This window comes from Canis lupus, chromosome 32 (assembly GCF_011100685.1).
Source record: "Canis lupus familiaris isolate Mischka breed German Shepherd chromosome 32, alternate assembly UU_Cfam_GSD_1.0, whole genome shotgun sequence".
NCBI lineage: Eukaryota > Metazoa > Chordata > Mammalia > Carnivora > Canidae > Canis > Canis lupus.
This window is the reverse complement of record NC_049253.1, coordinates 11,391,529-11,413,944: the sequence shown is the minus strand read 5'-3', so window position 1 is coordinate 11,413,944 and position 22,416 is coordinate 11,391,529. Positions and strand designations below refer to the sequence as shown.

General features: G+C 44.4%; 1 protein-coding gene across 1 annotated transcript in view; it reads left to right on the top strand.

Moving 5' to 3' along the window:
* The window catches only part of HADH (hydroxyacyl-CoA dehydrogenase), a 45,841-nt gene that overhangs the window by 15,483 nt on the left and 7,942 nt on the right, over positions 1-22,416 (top strand). The window contains exons 2-5 of the mRNA XM_038581946.1: positions 7,677-7,805; positions 10,646-10,803; positions 14,841-14,967; positions 18,344-18,433. Coding sequence (XP_038437874.1) covers positions 7,677-7,805; positions 10,646-10,803; positions 14,841-14,967; positions 18,344-18,433 — 504 coding nt within the window. The remainder of the gene's footprint in view (positions 1-7,676; positions 7,806-10,645; positions 10,804-14,840; positions 14,968-18,343; positions 18,434-22,416) is intronic.

Below are 22,416 nucleotides of genomic sequence, written 5' to 3'. Positions count from 1 at the left end.
TTAGGAGGCTGTACCTGGATCCAGTTTAGGCCTCAGACTGTCAAACAAGGTGGAAGGGAGGTCCTAGAGTAAAAATGATACGTTCCTGTGACATGCCAGGTACCATTTTGGGTGTTTAACATGCATTAACTCATTTAATCCTCTCAACAACCTTGTTGCCCTGTTTTTCCCTAGATCAGGAGATGGCCCATAGAGGTCATGGAATGTTTCCCATCTCACAGCTGGGAATTGAGTTCCAGGTGGACTAGCTCTTGCCCAGCTCAGAATGGTCTTGACTGTTCCCCTTAGACCCAGCCATGCCTTTTGTGTCAAGAATAGCCAGCATGTGAGCTCCAGATGCAGACAGCCCTACCTTCAAATCCTAGTCATCTCCAGACCATCAGCTTGCTTATTGTTAAAATGCCCAAGGCTGTTATGAAGATGCAATTGGGTAATTTATAAGTGAAAGCTCTCTGAGAGCAGGGAATTTGTTTTGTTCACTACCTCATCCTAGAGTCTGGAAGAGGCACAAACAACATAGGTATTGAGTTAGTGGTAGGCAGTAGTTTAAGGAATGAATGGAAATGTGGCCAGCATGGTGCTTGAAATGGTAGTTCCCTCCATTCATAGGGGAGCGCAGGTGTTGGGGAGGGGATCAAGAATGCTCATTTCTAAGAAGCCAAGTGTTTTTGTCTGTGACTTGGTCATTTGTTGAAAGCATTTTTTAATAATCCTACATTTTTCACCCGACCATTCTCAAAGGCTTTCCCACTGTGCAGATTGTTTGTGTACCCCAGTACAATTATTTCGCTTCCAAGAGCAACACAGCAGTCTTGTTCTGCTCTTAGCCTTCAAACCAGAGTGTAACTGAAAGCCATAAATGAAGACCTCACCGCTTTCATTGGGAAAGAGTAATTGGAAAGCCACAACCATGAACCACCGTATCAATCATAGGAGAGAAGTGTGCCTCAGCAGCAGTTAGGTATGATTCTTATAAGAAAGAGAGGCTAGATGGGAAAGAGATCTTAAAGTCAAAAGAAGAAGCTAAAAGAACTGTGTAGGATGACCTTAGGAGTTATGAGTTTCACACTTTTAGACCTGGGTGGTTAGTGGAGGAAGAAACATGAACCCATGGAGACTTTTTGACTTGCACTTTAAGAAAATGAAACAAACATCTGTTAAGGTTGGGAGAGATGAATTTAAAGTGGGGAGACTCATTTGGGAGGCTTTTGCTGTTGAAGAATGTGCCCCTACACTACTAGTGTATTATTTTGTGGGACTGAAAGAAGAATGCTGTTGAACCCCAAGTGTCAACACTGTTTCTTTTTTTTTTTTTTTTTTTTAAGATTTTATTTATTCATGAGAGACACACGGGGCGGGGGGGGGGGGGGGGAGAGGCAGAGGGAGAAGCAGGCTCCATGCAGGGAGCCCCACGTGGGACTGGATCCCGAGTCTCCAAGATCAAGCCCTGGGCTGAAGGCAGGCACTAAACTGTTGAGCCACCCAGGGATCCCTGTGTTTCAGTTTAAAGGTGTAGCACTTTTTTTTTTTTTTAATTTGTAACTTTTTTTTTATACACTTCTTCTTAATATTAGATATTATGATTCCAGAAAGGTTAGATGAGGTCATTGTTTTTCAAACTAAAGTCATTATGAAAAGAGGATTTTGAGGCTCTGAAAAGAAGTGGGAGAATAGAATGGTTACTAGAAGTTGGTAAAGATGTAAGCGCTCTGAATGCTGAAGAACTGAGCCTCCCAGCAGTTAGCAGAATGCTCAAGATATAGATACTTATATTGCATAGATCCTGTCTTGGGATCAGTAATTCACTGTGGGAGTAGTAGTAGCTGCATAATGAATTTTCCTGTTCTAAGTGTCAAAAATAATAATTTTATATGCTCTTTTATTGCAGATTTTAATCTTATAAATTGCCTTCAAGAGAATAAACTATAAAACTATAAAGTGACACCTTATTAAAATTGGCATTTGATACTTGAGAATTGATTAAATAAATGAGATAGGATAGGCCTGATGTGTGGCACATAGGAAGTGCTCTAAAACTGTAGTTGTTACTAGGGATGGAAAAACCTCTGTGGACTCAGGTTTCAGCTTGTGGAGTTTCTCAAGGGATTTCTTCCCTAGGGAACTCAGTGGTTTGAGGACCCAGAAGGGCTGGGGTGGGTGGGGATAGGAACCAGGGTAGATAAGTTCTTTATTTTAGAGTGACGCTTTAGCACTTGGGCTGCACATATTAGGATCATCTGAGGGAGTTTCTTTTGTGTGTGTGCTCCTGAGTTCTCTCTCTAAAATAAATAAATCTTAAAAGGGAAGGGCGCCTGAGAGCGCACAGTCAGTTAAACATCTCTTTTTTTTTTCATTTATTTATTTATGATAGACGGGGGGGGGGGGGGGGGGGGGGGGGGCAGAGACACAGGAGGAGGGAGAAGCAGGCTCCATGCCGGGAGCCTGATGTGGGACCCTGATGTGGGACTCGATCCCGGGGCTCCAGGGTCGCGCCCTGGGCCAAAGGCAGGCGCCAAACCGCTGAGCCACCCAGGGATCCCCCTAAACATCTAACTCTTGGTTTTGGCTCAGGTCATAATCTCAGTGCCTTCAGACTAAATAAATTAGGGTATCTGCAGATGAGGTTCGGACGTTGGTTGGTTTAAATATTCCCCAGCTGATTTTAATCTGCGACCAGATTTGAGCACAGATCTTAGAGCATCAGAATCAACAGGAAGGCTTTGCTAAAATTCTGGCCCCAACCCGTAGTTTGTGATATATTGGGTTGGGAGTGGAGTCTGAGAATTTGCATTTCTAACACCTCCCCAGATGAGGTTGGTGCTGCTGGTCCAGAACCTACACTTTGAGAACTGTCCTAGAATCATAGGGTATTTCAGGTGTCTTTTGAGGCTTTAATGCTCACATGGCAGATGTCTTTTTTTGGATAGATGTTCTTGTTTATCTGGTCATTTTTGCTGTGAATATGACTATTCAGTCATGAATACATGTCATACATGAATATGAATGTGATTTGATAGAACTGAAGGCTGCTTCTGTATGTTATTAAACCACTTGTTAACCCTAACCATGGGATAGTGTACAAGTTACTGAACCTCTTTAAGCCCCAGTTTACCTCATCTACAAAATGGAATTGTGCTGCCATTTTCATAAGGACTGCGTAAGTGTATTAGGACTCCAGTTTGGGGAAGAACTGACATGTTATTTAAGAGGAATTTTTATAGATGTCACCAAATCCATAAGAGTTACTAAAGAAGGCCTGGGGGAAGGAGAATACAAAAAAGTAAGCAATTTTTGTAAAATGCTATTATTGTATCTTGAAATCTGGTTGTCTCAGCAAATATGACAGCATTCCTTGTACTCCTCTAACTAGATTACAAGAAAATTTCTGGAGCCAGGCAGCCTTGGAATTTGAACTCTGGCTTCACAGCTTAACAGCTGAGTGATACTGGGCCAAGTGACTCAATCTCTCTAATTCCTTCTTTTACAAAACAGAGATGATGTCTGCTTCAACAGGGTTGTTGGACTGATCAGAAATAATGTTGGAAAATGCAAAGTATGTGCCTGGCACATAGTAAATGTTTGGTACATTGCATCTCTTCATTTTGCTGTATTTGGCCTTTTTTTTTTTTTTTTTAAGGGCTTTTGTTCTTTCTGATAATTGTTGGTAGAGACTGTTAACTTCTGGAAGCTCTCCCAGCTCTCAGGGATCTCATAGGAGAAATAAGACAGGTGCATTAATAATTTAGAAAGAAACGAGCTGGCCTTTATTAAGTGGCCTGTGGCTGTCTAGCCATGTTTAAGACTGCCTCAGCTTATTGAGACGATCAGAGTCGTGCAGCTTTTCAGGTCTGACCTAGAATTCATGGGGGCAAGGGATAGACTGCTTGCATCCTGAATCTATCTTAGTACTGAACAATTTGGACATACAGCAGTTGAGAGGAATGAATACCAACCCCATTTAGAGTAGATTAATACGGTCAAAGAACATTGGACTCATCATGTGGAAATTTTATTAAGCATCTAATATTGTTGGTTTTTTGGTTCATTTATTTAAAAAGTAAACATTGAAGTGCTGACTATGGGCCAGGCACTTAGAGTTGCAAAGACAAAGAGGGCTTGAAGTTGCCCTCAAGATACTGCTGACCTGGTGTCCTTAGGGTATGTGTGCAAGAAATGATTGCAAGGGACTGGAACCTCAGGGTGCTTTGCTCTCTGCAGGTGGATAGAATGAAAATGTTGCTATAACTTGCAATCACCTGAAGTTATGTTGTAATGTTAATTTGTTTCTACTCAAATTGTGACCTGCACTAAAGCTGCTTCATAAAATAGTAAATATTTCAAGGCGAATTTAATTTTCTTTTTTGCCTATATTTTCTTTATTCAGACCTAACCATATCCACTTTGGGTTTATTTATTTATTTATTTTTTTCACTTTGGGTTTAAATAAGAATGTCTTTTCTACCTATGTCTCTACTGTGAGATCATGACCTAAGCTTGAAATCAAGAGTTGTATGCTTAACTGACTGAGCTACCTAGGCAACCCTATTTTTTACAGAATTGTAAATACATTGTCCTTTTGATTAGCTTGCTTTATTTTAAGAATACAGTATATAATATGTGAAGCACGAAAAATATGTGTTAATTGATTGTTAGTGGTAAGGCCTGTGGTCAACAGTAGTTAAGTTTTGAGGGAGTCCAAAGTTGTTTGTGGATTTTCAATAGTGCAGGGTGCGAGGCAGAAGGAGTCAGCACCCCTAACCCCAAGCTGTTCAGGTGTCAACTGTCTAAGGAAAGCATTGTGGCTTATCTGTTACATAACCAAAAATGCCCCATGACTCCCAACCAAACATGATATACTAACTTTGGAAGTGGGTTTCTGGAAAAAAGGTAATATCACCCCTCACTTGTCCCTCACACCCCACTTCTTTATGCTATCACTATCTCTAACTCCTTGAGGAGCAAAAAAGCCTGGGTGATGCCTGCTGGAGGTAAAGAGGGGGAAAGTAGACCAGGACCTAAGCAGGTAGAAATCTGGGAATCCTTTCTGGCCTATTCAAAGGATGATCTAGGTCAGAGATGGAGAGGGACAAAGTAAAAATGACTTTGTGTCATTCCACAGGAACTCTCAGAGGAGCCAAAACAAAAATGGGAGATCCCTAAGCTGGCACTCTGCTCATTCCCACCTTGCAAGAAAGGTGCCCCATCAGTGGTCATCACACCTACCCTCAGCTGTTGCTCCCCAGGGGTGCCTGCCTCAAAGTAATTTACTTTCATTTCCAGCTGCATCTGGGATTTGAGATTTGTTGTCTTAGTTTCTGTGTCCGGATCCTCCACCAAATGCCCCCACTCCTCCAGGTTTGGGGAGTTAGTCACAGGACCCAGCATATCATTATACTCTTGGCTACAGTTTATTTCAGCAAAAGGATACAAAACAAAAACAACAGAGAGAACTGTGCAAGGGGCAAAGTCTGGAGGAAAGCAGGGGCAAGCTTCCAGAGTCCTCTCCCTGTGCAGTTACACAGGACACACTCGGTTCTTCCAGCAACAGGTTGTCATGGCACATGTGAAACCTCTTCCAGGGGTGCTCATCGGAGACCCAGGGCCCTGGGTTGTTACTGGGGCTGGTCACACAGGTACTCTCTGCCTGGCACATAGCAGAATTCCTGACCCCTAGAAGGAAAGCAGGTAGGTGTGCAGCAAAAACCGCAGAGCCTAAGCAGTTTCAGGTCCAGCGAGCCCTTCTTGTCAGGGAAGGATGGAAACTCTGCAAAGGCCCGGGGCCTTTCTAAAGATAACAGTCTTGGGCCTGTTGTGTCGCTTTTTCTGCAGAGTTTCTAAATTTTGCTCTTGCTTTTTTTCACTCTGAATTAATGAGGGGTTCAAATTTGTGCCACGTGACTTGAGGTGTTGGCAAGATGAGCCTCAGTCTGCTGTTACTCTGGGAGAAAGCCTGCTTGGATTGATGGGTGCTTTACGTGGGCCACGCTGCCTGCCTGCAGCCTGTGTTTCTGCCAGCCAGGCAAGTTCACTGGATGCCTCTGTCCTTTTATCAAAATGATTCTCGTTACCCAGCTGTGCTTAGCAGATCTTCCTGTCCTCGCGTGGTACTCTCTTGTCTTGGTTTCCAGGCAGGCTCTGGGGCACTGGCGGTATTGATTCTCCTGCCCACAGGTTCCACAGGCTCAGACTTGAAGCCTCGGTAGGAAGCTTTCTCAGGCTGAACCCAGAGGTGGTGGTGTAATTAGCTTCCACGTAAACCCCATCTTACCACTTTTACAAGTGTTCTTTGGAAGTCTTGGCTCAGGGGTTTGGACCTCTTTGCCTTTGAGTTTTATTCTTCTGTTACTTTTTTGTCTCTGGTTTTCAGTTTGGAATTTTGGTTGCCTGGTTTCAAAAATCTTGCATCACAACAGTGGTCTAGAACTGTTTCTTACTGTCATCTCTGCGTAGGTTCATTTCAGCCAACCTGCTTATCTCCTGTGTGCTGTTGATCAACAGAAATTTTAGAGCCTTGGTTCTGTGGGGGTCTTCTTGGACCCTGAGGGGCATCTCAATTGTGCTGGCATCCTGTATACTTATGTTTGTCGTAGGCCACGTCTGTCTTCTTACTTATGGCTTGAACTGAGTCTAATGCCTACCTGTAATGTAACCCAGTGACCTACTTTTAGCCACACTATGTATTCCACAGTCCTTGCCAAAGCTGTTGGCAAATTGTGATGAAAAAGGGATTGACTTGTCACTACATGTGGCTAAACTAAGCTGGCTTCAGGTGAACTTCAGGCACCTGCATTAAATGTACCCTCAGAATTTCAGCCAAGGTAGGTTGGGGAATTGCCCTTCTAAATTGGCTGATCACCAACAACCTATGTTCATGGGAGTTGTGTCACTAAATAGTCCTTGGAATCTTTTTTTAAAAAATTAATTTATTTGAGAGTAATAATAATAATATTTGCGCCAGTTAGTGCACACATGAGCAAGGGGAGAGGGAGAGGGAGAATCTCAGGCTGACTCCACACAGAGCCTTACATGGCGGGCTCAGTCTCATGATCATGACCTGACCCAAAACCAAGAGTCCAATGCCTAACCGACTGAGTCCTGCAGGTGTCCTGGTCCTCGGAATCTTTTTGCCATCATCATTGAAGTCTTACCTATTACTGGTTTAGGGATTACAGAAGAGATGAACTAAGCAGTCAAGCTGCACAGGATGCTCCAGTTTTAAGGAAAAAAGATGGTGGGTGGGGGATAGGTGCTCTCTGAATGGGCCGTTGAGCACTTGGAATATGGCTTGTGCAACCAAGGAACTGGATTTTTAATTTTATTCAATTTCCGTTAATTTAAATAGCCACATGTGGCTGGTGGCTCCCTTGTTGGACAGTTGGAGAGTAGTTCTTATGTGGCATTCAAAGCCTTGATTCAGATCCCAGCTCTGCTCCCTACCTGTTGTGTGATGATGGTGCACATACTTAACCTTATAAGGTGTTTTTGAGAATTTGTCTTCCGTGTAAAGGCTCTAGAGCAGTGCCTGGCAAATAGTGTTTGTTCAGTTGATGTTGGCTTATTATGTTTACTCGGTATTTTAAAGAGAATAGAGGCAGAGTTGGTATGAAATACAAAACTCTGTTTTTTTTTTTTTTTTTTTTTAACTTTCATGTTTCCTTTTTCTTTCTTTACTCTAGGTTGCTGCAGCAACTGGCCACACAGTAGTGTTGGTGGACCAGACAGAGGACATACTGGCAAAATCTAAGAAGGGGATTGAGGAAAGCCTTAGGAGAGTGGCCAAGAAGAAGTTTGCAGAAAACCCCAAGGTAATTTTTTGTTTTATGTGACCTCAAGTCCTCCAAACATAACACTCTTGGTGGCCTTTACTTGCTTTTTCAATTTGTTGAGTAAAGCTCATTTTCCCATAACTTTAGACCAGTATAAATAACATAATCCCTGAATGTTCTGTGAGGAACTGAGTACAAAACAGGAGAAGTAAATAACCATATTGTTGGGTAGGTTTTGAAGCAGGGAGAAGGTTTCTGCGGGTAGTAAACTCATTCTGTCCCCTGAGAATTTGGGATTGAAGATCACCTGTTTTGTCATACTGATAGAAGAGAGCAGAAGTAGGAAGAGAATTTTGGTACTTACACATTAAAAAGAGAATGATACAATAAACATTGCATTTAGATAGAAAATTCTGATTGCTTAGATAATATCTTACAGGCGTTCTAATGTAGTTACCAGAGAATACAGAGTGTCATTCTCACTCCCCACCAGCAGAGGGGGTATGAGAGCTTGAGGAATGTCTAGAAGGTGGGGAACTCTGGTTTACTGACCCTTTCTCATTGGACCTTCATGTTTAATTCGAAATACTGAGGAAATCAACCAGGTGAATTGTGGTTTATCTTTGCCACCTTGTTAAAGTTGCTTAAGATTGATCTCCTTACATTCACACTGTTGTGCAGCCATCACCACTTTTTACGAAACTTTTTCATTTTTCTAAAGAGAAACCCTATACGCATTAAGCAGTAACTCCTCATTCCCTCCTCCTCCCAACCCCTGGTAACCTCAAATCTATTTTCTGTCTCTGAGTTTGCCTCTTGTAGGGACCTCATATAAGTGGACTCAAGCTATTTGTCCTTTTGTGACTGATTAATTTCATTTGTTGTACTGTCTTCAGGGTTCATCCAGTTTATAGCATGCATCAGAACTTCATTCTTCTTCCTGCCTGAATAATATTCCATTGTATGTATCCAACCACATTTTGTTTAGCCATTCATCTGTCAGTGACACTTGGGTTCTCACCTTTTGGCCATTGTGAATAATGCTGCAGTGAGTGTTGATATACTGTCTGTCTACTCCTTCAGTTCTTTCTTATATATACTAGAAGTAGAATTGCTGGGTCATATGACAGTCTTGTGTTTGGCTTTTTGAGGAACCACCAAACTGTCTTCCTTAGTGGCTAAACCATTTAACATTCCTACAAGTAGTGTATGAAGGTTCCTATTTCTCCACATCCTGGCCAACACTTGCTGTTTTCTTTCTTTCTTTTTTCTTTTCATAATAATAGCCCATCATCAGGGGTGACCTGGTATCTCACTGTAGTTTTGACTTGTATTTTCTTAATATGTAGTCATTGTTCAAAAATTAGAGGGGCAGGAGTGGAGTTAATTTTTACCCCCTCCTTCACAGGCACATTAACATCTCTGTCACCTGTCCCCCCATATTCTTAATGATAGGGGGACCTGAGGTAGGGCATGTTGTGATGAGGGTCCAGGCAGGTGAAATTTTTAAGAGCCCTGGGCTGTTGTTTGGAGTGGAGGACAGAGTGAGTCTTAACCCAGGTAATCTGCATTTTTCATTTGTTTGCAAACTTCTGCTGCTTTTCCCCTTTGGGCACAGGCCCTGAGGATAAAAAATAAATAAAAAATAGTGCCTATGCTCAAGATGCCCACCTCCTGACGAGTGACTCCTCAGGAGTGTCCTCTCTCGGTGTTTCTCATCTCTGGCCGGGGATGTGGGTGGAGGAGGGACGTGTGAGCTCCAGCTTGCTCTGGTTGACAAGCCCTACGCACTGGCGCTGCACCAACCAGCACAGCGGCTGCTAGCTACAAGTGGCTGTGGGGCGTGTGTTGTGGGGCTAGTCTGAATCAAGGTATGCTGTGCTTGCAAGGCAGACACCAGAATTCAGAGACTTGAGAGGAGAAAAGAATATAAAACATTTCAATGCTTTTTATATTGATTACATGCTAAAATTGTAATGCCTTAGATGGATTGGATTATATAAAATGAATTTTACCTGTTCAGTTTTCATAGCACAGCCAATAGAAAATCTAAACTGCCCTCTCATGTTACAGTATATTTCTGCTGAACAGCTCTAGGAGTTGTTTTATTCCATGATGGTTTTGTCTGCCTTTCCTGATGATGACCTTTTTGATGACCCAGGCACAGATTCCATTTGAGATAAAATGGCAGTTGATAGAGATGCTGTCTTTTGCCCTGAGGTCTATTTGTGGAAACCTAGGGTCACAGGTCACATGGAGGTGGGACTGCGAGCTCTCTGTGAGCAGAGGCTGTGCCTGATGTGTTTTTGCAAGCCCCGTAGCTGGCCCGTGATGGGTGATTACTTCTTGCAGAATGACCCCGAAGTCCAGCGCTCTCACCCTCTCTTGCCCTTAACTCAGCTCTTGTCCGCCTGTAGTAGAGAAGAATAGTTAGCACCACTTCTCAGACTCAGTGGTGCTGTGAACTAAGCTTTTACTCTTTGCCGGAAGGTCACATCTCAGGACATATTTCCTGCAGCTGTGCATGGAGATGGCAGATAGATTGCAGGCCCAGACAGGTGCCTCAAGAGGACCCTGTAGTAACTGGAGCCGAGCTGACAGCGTGAAGGATTACGGCGCGTACACGGCAGAGAATTGTTAACCAGCATTTGGGATGTTCCCAGTTGATTCTTGCCCTCGTGTCTAGAAGTATGTGAGACGCCATCGTCCCTAAGCAGATATGTAGGGAGTTTTATTTCTCAGAATTTCTGGGCACTCTGGGTTGCATGTGGGACATGTTCGCCTGTCCTCACCCTCCTCTCTCCTTCTGCCTTAGCAGCAGATCATGCACTGTTGTCTGGTGGGTCCAGTGAGTGCTCTCTTCTTCCTTCCACCGTTAGGCGGGCGATGAATTTGTGGAGAAGACCCTGAGCAGCATATCGACCAGCACGGACGCGGCATCTGTAGTCCATAGCACGGACCTGGTGGTGGAGGCCATCGTGGAGAATCTGAAGGCGAAAAACGAGCTCTTCAAGAGGCTGGACAAATTTGCCTCTGAGTATGTGACCCTTGGGTGTTCTTGCTGGGTCTGAGGACTCCATCCCTGGGCTTGGGCTTTCCTCCCGGGAGGGAGTCTTTTGACACCAAGCCCACTTCTCTTTCTGCTCCCCTAAAGCTGTTTTCAGAAGACCTGACACCATTTCCCCTGTTCTCCATCCACCCACTCCCAGACTGCTTCCCAAGGCTTGGGCCACCTTCATCTGATTCTTGTCCCCAAATGAAGGTGGAATTTCCCACAGTAAAGTGGAGGGTCCTCTCAGGGACAGTTTTCTGTCTCTTGCAATGTCTGGACCATGGGCTTTCCCAGGCCAGAGGATGAAGAGGCTTGGGCATGTCCTCAGATGTCTGCTGAGGAACCTGAGTAGTTTGAGTGGAACATACAGAGTGGTGCCATTGAAGGGAGTGCCTTCCTGTCTACACAAAGTTCCTTTGTTATCCTGTTTTGAGCTGTAGCTGGATTAAGTCAAAACACTTCGGAGCATTACAGGAGCATTGAGTTCCTTCCAGGCTTCCTGGCAAAAGCTGGGAGGGGAGAGTCAGCCCCACGTAGGTTAGGCCTACGGGTGCCTGGGACTCAGGACTGGCTGTGCCAATAAGCAACAGCGAGTTTTTGGTCACAGAGTCCCAAGCCTTCCTTAGTATTTGACTTTGGGCTTTTGGCAGTTGTGACACCTGGCTGATTTATTCGTGCTCTCCTTGGGGCTTGGTTAGCCATTAGCCACACTTCACCCTTCTTGGTTAGAACTGAGTCAGAATAAGATTATATGACAGAAGTAATTCTTAGGCAGCCAGTGAGCAGTGAGCGGCTGAAGAGGGACACTTGCCTGCTAGCCTGCTGGAATGTCAGCCCTCATAGGTGTATGGCCTGGTGTCTGGAGAGAAGCCCTGTCCCTGACAAAAGAAGAGACCCGTCTGTCACCTGTATGTCACTCTGCTGATGACTGTGCTTATGCTCTTTATGTTGACATTTAGGGACTGCAGAAACAGAAAACTCTTTGGTACGGATATTGGCTCCCCAGTGAGCAGGGAGCCCTCAGAAATAATAAGAGCACCCTCCACCCCAGGAGAGGTTTAGTCAAGTAAATTGGCCTTTATTAAAATGTTGGTCATTCCTTAGTGACAGTAGCAGGTCTGACTGCCCTCGTGTCAGTGTGAGTAATGCAAGGACTGTTAGGGGAAAGTCAGATGGCCTGGGGCCATGTCCCCACCTCTTCCCTCTCTGTCTTTAGTCATGAAGCCTTTCTGGCCCTCAGTTTTTTTTTCCCTCTAATTGGAATGAGCACTTAGGAGTGAATAATTTCCAAGACCTTCCCAGCTCTAACTCTCTCAAGACTAGTTCCCCTAGCGATCTCTGCAGAATAGGGGTAGCGGTATCTATTTACATAGTTGTTTAGGATGTTAATTTAATTTGGCCATTTCCTGAGGGCCTCCTGTGTGTCAGGTACTGTACTAGGCACTTTCAGGCAGGCTTATGTCACACAGATGTGACACGGGAAAGGGCACACCATAGATGTGACCTTGCTTCTGGCCATCAGCTGTCCCTTCTCTACACTCTTGTGTTCATTTTAGACCACCACCTTTATTGCACACCTACTAAGTTTTGTGTTTCATTTGTTTAAGTAGCTCCATTGAGATACCCTTGACTGTTACGTTCTGTAGTGACTCCTGCAACAAGAGAGGAGCGTACGTGCTAGTGGCCATGTTTCTGACGGCAGCCCTGACACCCTGGAAAGGAACACAACTCTCCTAGCTGCAGTCTGAGGAAGGCACACAAAGAGCTTGGCCCAGGTCCACAGTGAGCGCCAGCTGGGTCCTGTCCTTCTCTCCTGTCTGCCACACTCCCTGCCAGCCTCGCTTGAGTTCTCCACACTAAGGCTTGGGGGCGTTGCTGATGATCACTATGTTTGTGCTGTCAATTGTCTGTTAGTACATTGAAGAAAGTAGTGTTTTGGGTACCTGAGTGTCAGAAAGGGAAGAACCAAAGACTGTCCAAGGGTCCAGTGTTCCAAGGAAAACGTGTGAATGTACTTTTTCATGGAAGATAAGGCAACCTAGTAAGTTTAATATGTCACAACAAACATTGTGTTTGTGTGGGAAGAAGGCAGTGCGAGAGCTGTTGGGTGCAGAGCCAGCACAGCTGACTGGAAGAGGGGGAGGTCGAGGTCTGTGAGGAGCATCTTTCCCCTTCTGCTAACATGTATACTGGGAGTACCTTGGACTGGAGACGCTCGGGACTGGGCTTTGATGTCCTTTAATGAAATGTGCTTTCCAGTGTGCCTGCATATCTCCTTTCTGCATGCAAGTCACCCTTCAGTTGTCCTATTAAAAGGTACCACATTATGAGTGTAACAGCCCCTGCCAGCACAGCCTTGGGGCGGCCCCATGGCCCTGCTGCTGTGGTCTGTGGTGTGCATCCGAACAGGGCTTATGTCATCCTCACTTGTGTTTCTTCTCCCACTCACCCCTGACATCAGGCAGATTGTAATATTGCCTTTTGGGTAAGCTAGAACCCCCAAATCTGGTCAGTAAGGGACCACTCCCCTTCCTGCACTGATCCGGCCAGTATGGTTCTAATTAGCATTAGGCTGTTTTATGTATGCGAACCCACAAGGTGGCGCTATAGGAAAGCCTAGAAGTCTTGCTTGTCTTTGTGCCTGTAATGCCTTTGGCACCCCGCTTTCCTGTGCTCTTTAAAAATTGAATTTGTTTTCAGTCAATACAGATTTTGAAAAATAAATATTATGTACACAAAAAAAGATGGTACTTCTTTTTTAAGGAGATTCCTTCTTTCCTCTTCTTTCTCTTTCTTCCTTTCTTATTTCGTTCTTTGTTGTCTTCTTTAGTCGTGCGTGAGTTCTGAGTGCGGGCGGATTGTCCTTCGGGTGCTTCCGTATTGCGGAGGGACGGGTGCATGGCTGGAGTCTTTCTTTTTTTGGTCTTTCTTTCTTTCTTTCTTTCTTCTTTCTTCTTTCTTTTTCTTTCTTCTTTCTTCTTTCTTCTTCTTTCTCTTTCTTTCTTTCTTTTCTTTCTTCTTTCTTTTTCTTTGCTTCTTCTTTCTTTCTTTCTTTCTTTCTTTCTCTTTTTGAGATAGTGAATAGGGTGGGGAGCAACAGACAGGGAGAGAAAGAATCTTAACTTGGATGTGGGGCTCCATTGCAGGACCCTGAGATCATGATCGGAGCCGAAATCAAGAGTTGGATGCTCAACCAACTGAGCCACCCAGGCACCCCTGCTTTTTTGGGATATCTTATAAGCAGACTATCTTGAACTATCAAGATACCATGTACATGTATCCTTCCTTCCCCAGGTCTACCTGTGCAACCTTGAAACTGTTTCTGGACCATGTTGGCTTTCTTCTGTCCTCAGTTTAATTCCCATTTAGTGAAAATTAAGGCTTTTCACTTGAGGGGAAAAGATCTTAATGACTTAGGTCTCTTGTTAACTTTGAGGGTCTGTGGTGCATCCTTTCCTTCATTAATCCGTGCTCATTTAGGGTTTCATTTCGTGACTGAGATTGACTAAGTAGCAGCCTCCGTTTTCCCCCACATACCATGAAAATCAACTAATAAAAGTGGAGAAATGTTGCTCCTGAAAATAAATGAAAGACTGGTAGGATTAAATATGCCTTTGAAACAGGTGAGTTTAAATTACCTAATTTAAAATTTCAAACTTTATTTTATTTTTTAAGGATTTTATTTATTTATTCATAGAGACACAGAGAGAGAGGGGCAGAGACACAGGCAGAAAGAGAAGCAGGCTCCATGCAGGGAGCCTGATCTGGGACTCGATCCTGGGTCTCTGGGATCATGCCCTGGGCTGAAGGCGGTGCTAAACCACTGAGCCACCCAGGCTGCCCAAAATTTCAAACTTTAAATGAAACTAGTCACTTGATTTCAGCTCTTGTGTGAAGATCTCTTTTCCCTCACTTCCTCTAGGAGTCAAGACGACAGATCTGGATGCTAGACCATGGCCTTGTGCATCGCATCCAGAGTAGTCCTGTTTGTTTCCATGAATTCACCATCTTTCTCTCCACAGACACACCATCTTTGCCAGCAACACTTCCTCTCTGCAGATCACCAACATAGCCAATGCCACCACAAGACAGGACCGATTCGCCGGACTCCATTTCTTCAACCCAGTGCCCTTGATGAAGCTTGTGGAGGTCAGCGGGTGTTGCGTGTGCCTGCTTGCCCTGCCAACTTTCCCAGTCCTGCTCCCTGAGTCATACCCTTTGTGCTGGGGATTGCTTTGGGTGGATTTTAACAGGAGGGTGGAAGGTTGTCTTTGGGCTAGCATTTCTCAGGCCACAGCATTTCTCTGTCCTTTGAGAGCCAGAAGAAAGCCCTGAGATCTAGGAAGGCCTTTGTACTTTGTCTCTTCACAGCCCAGTGGTCTGACCAGTGATGTCCAGGAGGGCTGCTAACTTTGTGGAATGTCATTTATGTATTTGTGCCGTATGTGATGGGCAGTGCAGAGAAGAGGCACCTGAGTAGGAAGACAGCAGTACAGACCACTGGCTGATGAGACCACAGAGGGCAGAGCCACACGTTTATACTGTCTCAGTGAGGTCAGTTTGCTCTAGGCTGTAAGTGGAGTTTTATCAGCCTGGTTTTACATAGGAGCCACTGTACCCCCTTGTCCAGCATTGCTGGGTTGATTTCCGGCTCAGGTCACAGGGCCTTAGTATTTATTGTCCCCAGATGAGGCACATCTCCCTTGTGTTCTGATCCCAACTATTAAAGCAGCTCCCTATAGCCTGAACCTCCTGAGCGCAGACCCTTGAGACGGAGGGGAGTGGGCTCCCAGTGATCTTTGGGTTGCTTCTGCTTGCTTGGAGACTTGGGTACAGGGAGACGAGTCACATAGACAATTTGCACCTGAAATGTGGCAACTTGCCTTTTACACGGGGCTAATTACAGGGCCTGAGGAGCAGCTGCTATTAAAGTAGCATTTATTCTGGGGTTGAAGAGTTACTGCCGTGCGAAGTGTGGGGGATGTGGAGCCAAGCAGACCTCCGGGGATTGGCCAGGACTCCCTGGGAGAGTCCCAGGGTTTGCTTTCTCCACTGGTGCCTTCTCCTGCCAGCCTTTTCCATCCTTCATCTCACACGCCCTCGGCACCTCCCCCTCCCATAAGCATTCGCTCCACTTTAATTATGACTGCATTTCCTTAGTTTCCTTTCAAAGACGGCTCTGACCTGCGATAGGAATTTATTTATTCTGCTAACATTGCTCTTCAGCCTCTTCCAATGTTCTCTCCCTTCCTAAGGATGTTTTTGAAGAAGTTGAGGAATGAAGAGGGGGTGGTGGTGCAAGGAATAAAAAAAAACTGCATTTATCCTTAAGCAGAAAAGAGTAAAGAAGTGGAATGGTGGAATTTTCAACATTTCAGTGCTTGAGGACTAGTCACTTTCCTTAGTTACTGTGTCAGGTACCAGTATTTTGGAGATAAAGACACATTGTATAGATTCACTTCAAACTCTAATGTTGTTTTCAACTGTGTTTATCTAATATCTTATGTTTTTGGAAATGTAGCATGTTGGTTAACAGCTAATGCTTAGCAAATTTACTATTCTGTAGAAAATGTTTTTTTAAAGATTTATTTATTTATTCATGAGAGACACAGAGAGAGGCAGAGACATAGGCAGAGGGAGAAGCAGGCTCCCTGGGGAGCCTGATGTGGGACTGGATCCTTGGATCTGGGATCACGCCCTGAGCCAAAGGCAGACGCTCAACCACTGAGTCACCCAGGCGTCCCTAGGAAATGTTTTCTAAAAAAAGTGCTCTTTATTCAGTTTTTATTTTTAGGTGTTCACATATGTGTCGCTGGTGGTGAGCACAAAAATAAATCGTATCCTAAATTGAGCAGCTCTCCTTACTTAGGACAAGACACACACATATGTGTAGATGTATTTTTTCAGACTATATTGGAACTATAAACAGAGTATCGGTAGTATGTTGCTGTTTGTTAAATGGATGAATAAATATGCATCCTTCTGTTTAAAAAATCTTTACTGCTGACTCCTTTAAATCAACAAATTATACTTGAAACTTTATAATTAGCAGCCTTTGTTCTAGTTTAACCTGTGGGGTTCTATTGGAGACCTTTTTATACTTCCTTTTGGATAACTCTTGGACTGCTGTTTGATTTATGGTGTTTGCAGAGTAGTTTCTGGTCTATCTCATCCCATTCCTCATCCCCATGTTTGTGGTGCCTTTTTCTGTGCTGCTCATTCACTTCCCTTAGTGTCATAACATACCACACACCCGGAATTGTGATCACATTAAAAGATGGATGGTAATAGTTCTCTTCATTTATATAGCACCTTTCATCCTGCACAGACACTACTAGCTTATTAAGCCACACAGACCTCTTACAAGGTGGAGGATATATCAAGTATCATTATCCCTGTTTCATAGTAGAGAGTGAGGCACAGGGGTTGATTGAGTTGTCTAATCTCATATGAAGGGTCTAATGGGAAAGCCAAGCCAGTTTGCTTTGACTCTCATTGAAGTTCCTTAACTGGCATTTAAGTTATAGATACACTTAAGTTCAAATTCACCTGGGTCTCTATTTACCAAAATCTAGTTCTTGACCGCTGAATTTTCTAAATGTGTCCTGGGGGCTGACTGCCAGGTGGGGGTGGGGTTGGGGGAGATGACCTCCTGGAGTGCCAGTGGGCCAGTATGGGAGAGCGGGGAGCAGCTGTACTCTTGCCTGCATGCTTGCACCTCATGGGTCCAGAGGGCTGCCAGGAGCCTTCCCTAGGTGCCTGGCAGGTGTGCTGGAAATGAAAACCTTCTTCTGTGGGATAAGCCTGTTCTGATGCAAAGGGAGCTGGTGGGCTCTAGGGCATCTGTGTGGGATAGGGTGGAGTATGGGAGGGATACTCATCAAAATGTCCAGAAGACCTGTGACTTGGGGAAATCACTCTGTTTTCCTGGGATACATTCTCCTCATCTAGACTAGGGGAAGCTGGCACTCCAGGCAGAGTACTTGAAGGGGTGTTGTCACAGTCAGTAGACATCCAGTTACTTCCATGAAATAAATTAACAATACCAAGTAAAGCAGTAAGAAAAGACAGCATTTACCGAGCACTGTACACCTCCTAGGAGCTGCACTTAATGCTTTACCTCCTAATCTAATTCGACTGTGTCCCCTCACTTCGGTTCTTTGAGGTGGAGGGAGTGAATTCAGTGTCATTTCAATTTCAAGAACCGTGCCCAGGATCACTGTGCCAGTAAGTGGTGTGATGGATATTTGAACCCCAGTCTGTCTCGGGGACAAGGTCTATAAAACTCTCTTCCACACATACACGTTTATTTTTTAAGCCTTGATCTTATACATTTTGTAGTACCTCACTGTCTTAAAGTGGACATTTTGGTCAGCTCTTTGTTTCTGGCTTGAGATCCTTGTATTCTGAAACAGATGATTTTTGCCACCTTCTGTGTAGACACTTTCACATCAGTGTTTTCTTGAATCGTTGTGTTGCTGTTGTTTGCTAATTCTGGTCATAATTCTCTGCTTTGCATTTCCAGGTCATTAAAACACCAATGACCAGCCAGAAGACTTATGAATCTCTGATAGACTTCACCAAAGTCCTGGGAAAGCATCCTGTTTCTTGTAAGGTAGAGTATAAGTACCTCTGGAAGGGGGGTGGTTTTCCTTAGAACCGACTTATCTGGGGTAGAATTCTTCCATAGGAAGATGTGAAAGATGGGGCACCCTCACCTCAGGCCTGTCTGGGGGCTGTAAAGAGCAAACTGTGCTTCTTTTTTAGTTTGCCAGCAGGGGAGCCATACCCTAAGCCTCTCCCAGGGCTATCAGGTTGGTAGTTCGAATTCTGAATAGAGCCAGAGCTTCAGCTGAGTAGAAAACTCTGGATCTTGCTTTTGTCTGTTGATGGGCTGCTGTGTTTCCCTAAGTGGTTTTTGTTATACCATTGGCTTCAGCCTCTGCTGGACCTGGGGGAGCCAAGGAGTCTTTGCGTCGGCACAGTGCGGTGGACACAGCATTACAAACTGAACACCAGTGCCTCACTTTGGGAAAGAGCACAACAGGTGGTTAGGGAAATGAGAGAGACAGGAAGAGCCCGCTCCCCCAGGTAGGATTAATGAAGCTGTTTCTCAGGGAGTGTGGCATTGAGGTTTGGTTTTGTTTTTCATTAAGAAGCATAGCCGAGTGGGAAGCATGCCTCCAGGCTTTTTTCCCTCTTGGCAATACTCAGTTGTTATATGGGAAATGACCCCAGCTGCAGTCTCCTACTTTGTAGATCCCCTTCGGTCTCCATTTGTTGTTAGTTCCTCTTTAGTCCTCCCAAAAGTTAAGCACTGCACTTCTGCATGACTTGGTAATCTTCCTAAATGGGCAGTTGTGACGTGCCGTGCCGTTAACAGATTTTTATAAGTAGGCATCTACTTTTGTGACCACAATCTTTTTCAGTAGTTGTGGTTCTTCTTACAGTATGCTTTTGCTTTCTAAAATATTCTCCAGATTGAACTCACAGTATTGTAGTAACCTACAGAACCTACAGAAACTCCTGTTGTTCAGGAACATCTGAGTAAGTCATCTGTCGGTGCGGACTCCATAGCTTGAGAGAGCAGACTCCTGTGCCAACCCCCCCCTCACCCCCCCCCCCCCCAGGAGTGTAGCATGGTTAAGGAGTCTAATGTTTTAACAGGCGGAGGCAGGAAGTGAGGGAGGGAGGGGGAGGGAGGGAGGGAGGGAGGGTAGGGAGGGAGGAGGGGACGGAGGGAGGAGGGGAGGAAGGGGACGGCAGGAAGGAAGGAAGGAAGGAAGGAAGGAAGGGAAGGACAGGGAAGGGGGAAGGGAAGAAGGGACAGGAAGGTGAAGCGAGGAATGGAAGGAAGGGAAGGTCCTGAATGAAGGGTAAGTACGTCCTTAGTGTACAGTTGCAGAATGTCAGTTACTTCTGCATTCTTTCTTCTTTATTTAGTGTCTTTCTTTCTTTCATTTTTTCTTTATCTTTCGCGCTCTCTCTCTCTCTCTCTCTCTTTCTTTCTTTCTTTCTTTCTTTCTTTCGTGGTTTTAAATTGTCTGCACTTAAACAAAATTCACATCAATAACCAGATGTTGTTTCTTACTGATTTGTGCTTTGTTAGTGGTGGAAAGTAGTAATGGTGTAAGAAAGAACATCAGGGGATCCCTGGGTGGCGCAGCGGTTTAGTGCCTGCCTTTGGCCCAGGGCGCAATCCTGGAGATTCGGGATCGAATCCCACATCGGGCTCCCAGTGCATGGAGCCTGCTTCTCCCTCTGGCTGTGTCTCTGCCTCTCTCTCTCACTGTGTGCCTATCATAAGTAAATAAAAATTAAAAATAAATAAATAAATAAAAAAGAAGTATGCTTCTTTAAAAAAAAAAAGAAAGAAAGAACATCAGTGTGTAGCAAATCAGAAGCTATATAAGAAGGTGAAAAGTGCAGGGACAGGCAATGATTATCTTTAGCAGCACAGTCATTAACTCATGGAGGGTGATGATCCATTCTTTGATTGGAGTGGCCCCGGGAGGTGCTGGGAGGGGAACTCTGATCTCATAAAATGGCCTGGTTACATCATTTCAGACTCTTTCCTGGGTGATACCTTAAAGCTTTTGGGTCAGTTATGCAGGTTCTCGATGAAGAGCCCAAATATAAGGCAACCACAAAGAACAAGGATCAGCATACTTTCCTGTAGAGCACCAGATAGTAATGTTTAAGTATCCACAGCCTCAGTTGTACCTACTCAGGTCTGCTGTTGGGGGAGGGGGCACCATAGCCCCCTCGCATTGGGGGTGCATGGCTGCGCTGCGGTGGAACTGTACAGAAGCCGGCTGGGGCCTGGATCTGGCTTAGAGGATCACAGTGGACCAACGCTCAACATAGCAGAATGACATTGATGTGCCCAGAATGTGTCTTTCTTCATAGACTTCTTGAGAGCGCAGTATAAAAAGGGTGAGATCATGGACTCTGGAGCCAGTGTAACTGGGATCAAATCTAAACATCTGTTAGCTGTGTGTTCTTGGGCAAGTTACTTAACCTATTTGTGCCTTAGTGTCCTCTCCACCATGTAAAGGTAATAATAGGCTGGCCTCATAGGGTTATCATAGGAGTAAATGGATTAATACTTGTAAAGTACATAGAACAATGCTTGGCACATAGTGCAGAAATAAAATATATTTAATAAATGAATATAAAATGTACATAAAATTAAATTGCTTTATTGAGAGACTGTGTCTCTCTACGATTTACATACCAGTATCTTGAGAACATATGTGTGTCTGAATCGTCAATGGCATTGAATATTAGTAATGGGGGAAAAAAACTTTTGCCAGTCATCTTCTTGGCAAAATGCTATTTTATTCTAATGAGTGTACTACTTTGATTACTAGTGAGTTTGAATATTTTGTGAGCTTTAGCACTTTTTCGTTCCTGAGTTCTGTGACCTCTTTATGTGGATGATATTAATTGTATTATGTGTAATTGTGTATCATGATTGGGGCAGACGTTTTCCCTAGAGTACTTTCTGACTTCTAACCTTGTATCTGTGTGCTTCACGTACCCTGTCCTGAGTTTCTTCCATAAACTTTCTGAAGTTGAGAAGCACTTTTGCCCTAGTTATAAAGTCAGCATCATTTCATTAATATAGTTGTGGTTAAGCTGATAAAGCTGTTTTGCTCCTCTCTATGGGAGATAGGAGTAGGACAAGATCTCTGTTGGTCCAGAGTCAAAGGAGGTACAAAACCTGTGGCTGTTACTGCCACGTTCACACAGCATGCGGTCAGGTTAGCTCTAAGAGTAGTGTGTGAGGTAGGCCTTCTTTATTAATTATGTTTATGGAGTGCCTAGTGTGTGCTAGAAAGGGAACACAGGCTCAGGGCTAGAATGAGGATTTCTGCCTGCAGGAACATCACAGCCTTTGGTTAAAATTTACACCATTTACTTAGTGGAAATCAGTTTCACATAAATACCACCACAAAAATTACCAGCCTAGCCTGCCCCACAGATGCCCTCCAAAAAAACAGTAGATAGACTCCAAATCCCACAGCGAGCCTCCAGGAGAGATGATTAAGCATGTTAATGAGGAGGAAATCAATGAAAGGGGTGTGTAGTACAAGGGGGTCATCCAGGATAGAGAGGCTGAGGTGCCTTGCCATGGAAGGCCCAAGGTTCGTCAGGGCATTTCCTTGTCCTCCCTGGTACCATCCCTGGTGCAACCTCCTTGTGCTGTGTGCTAGAGCATGAGAAAATCCCAAGTAGCCCAAAAATGGCTCCAGGAAGCTCGAGAATTGGTGCTCCTGTGAAGATTATTATTCAAGATGGAGTACACTTTTTCTAGATTCCTGAAAGTGATGCAGGAGAGGAAAGTACTACCATTTGAATGTAGGGCACAGCATGGTGTGTGTTTTCTGATTTATCTTCACAATTTGTGGAAATTATTACTCCCATTTCACAAATGATGAAACTGATTTCAGAATGTCACAGTGTCAGAAACTATTAGAATTTAAGCCCAGACTGCTTGCCATCACTGCTGTGTTCTTTCCAGGGACCTCTCTGCCTCGATCTGCCTTTATTTCAGGACTCCTACAGTGGAGGCATCTAGGTTTGAGTTTTAAA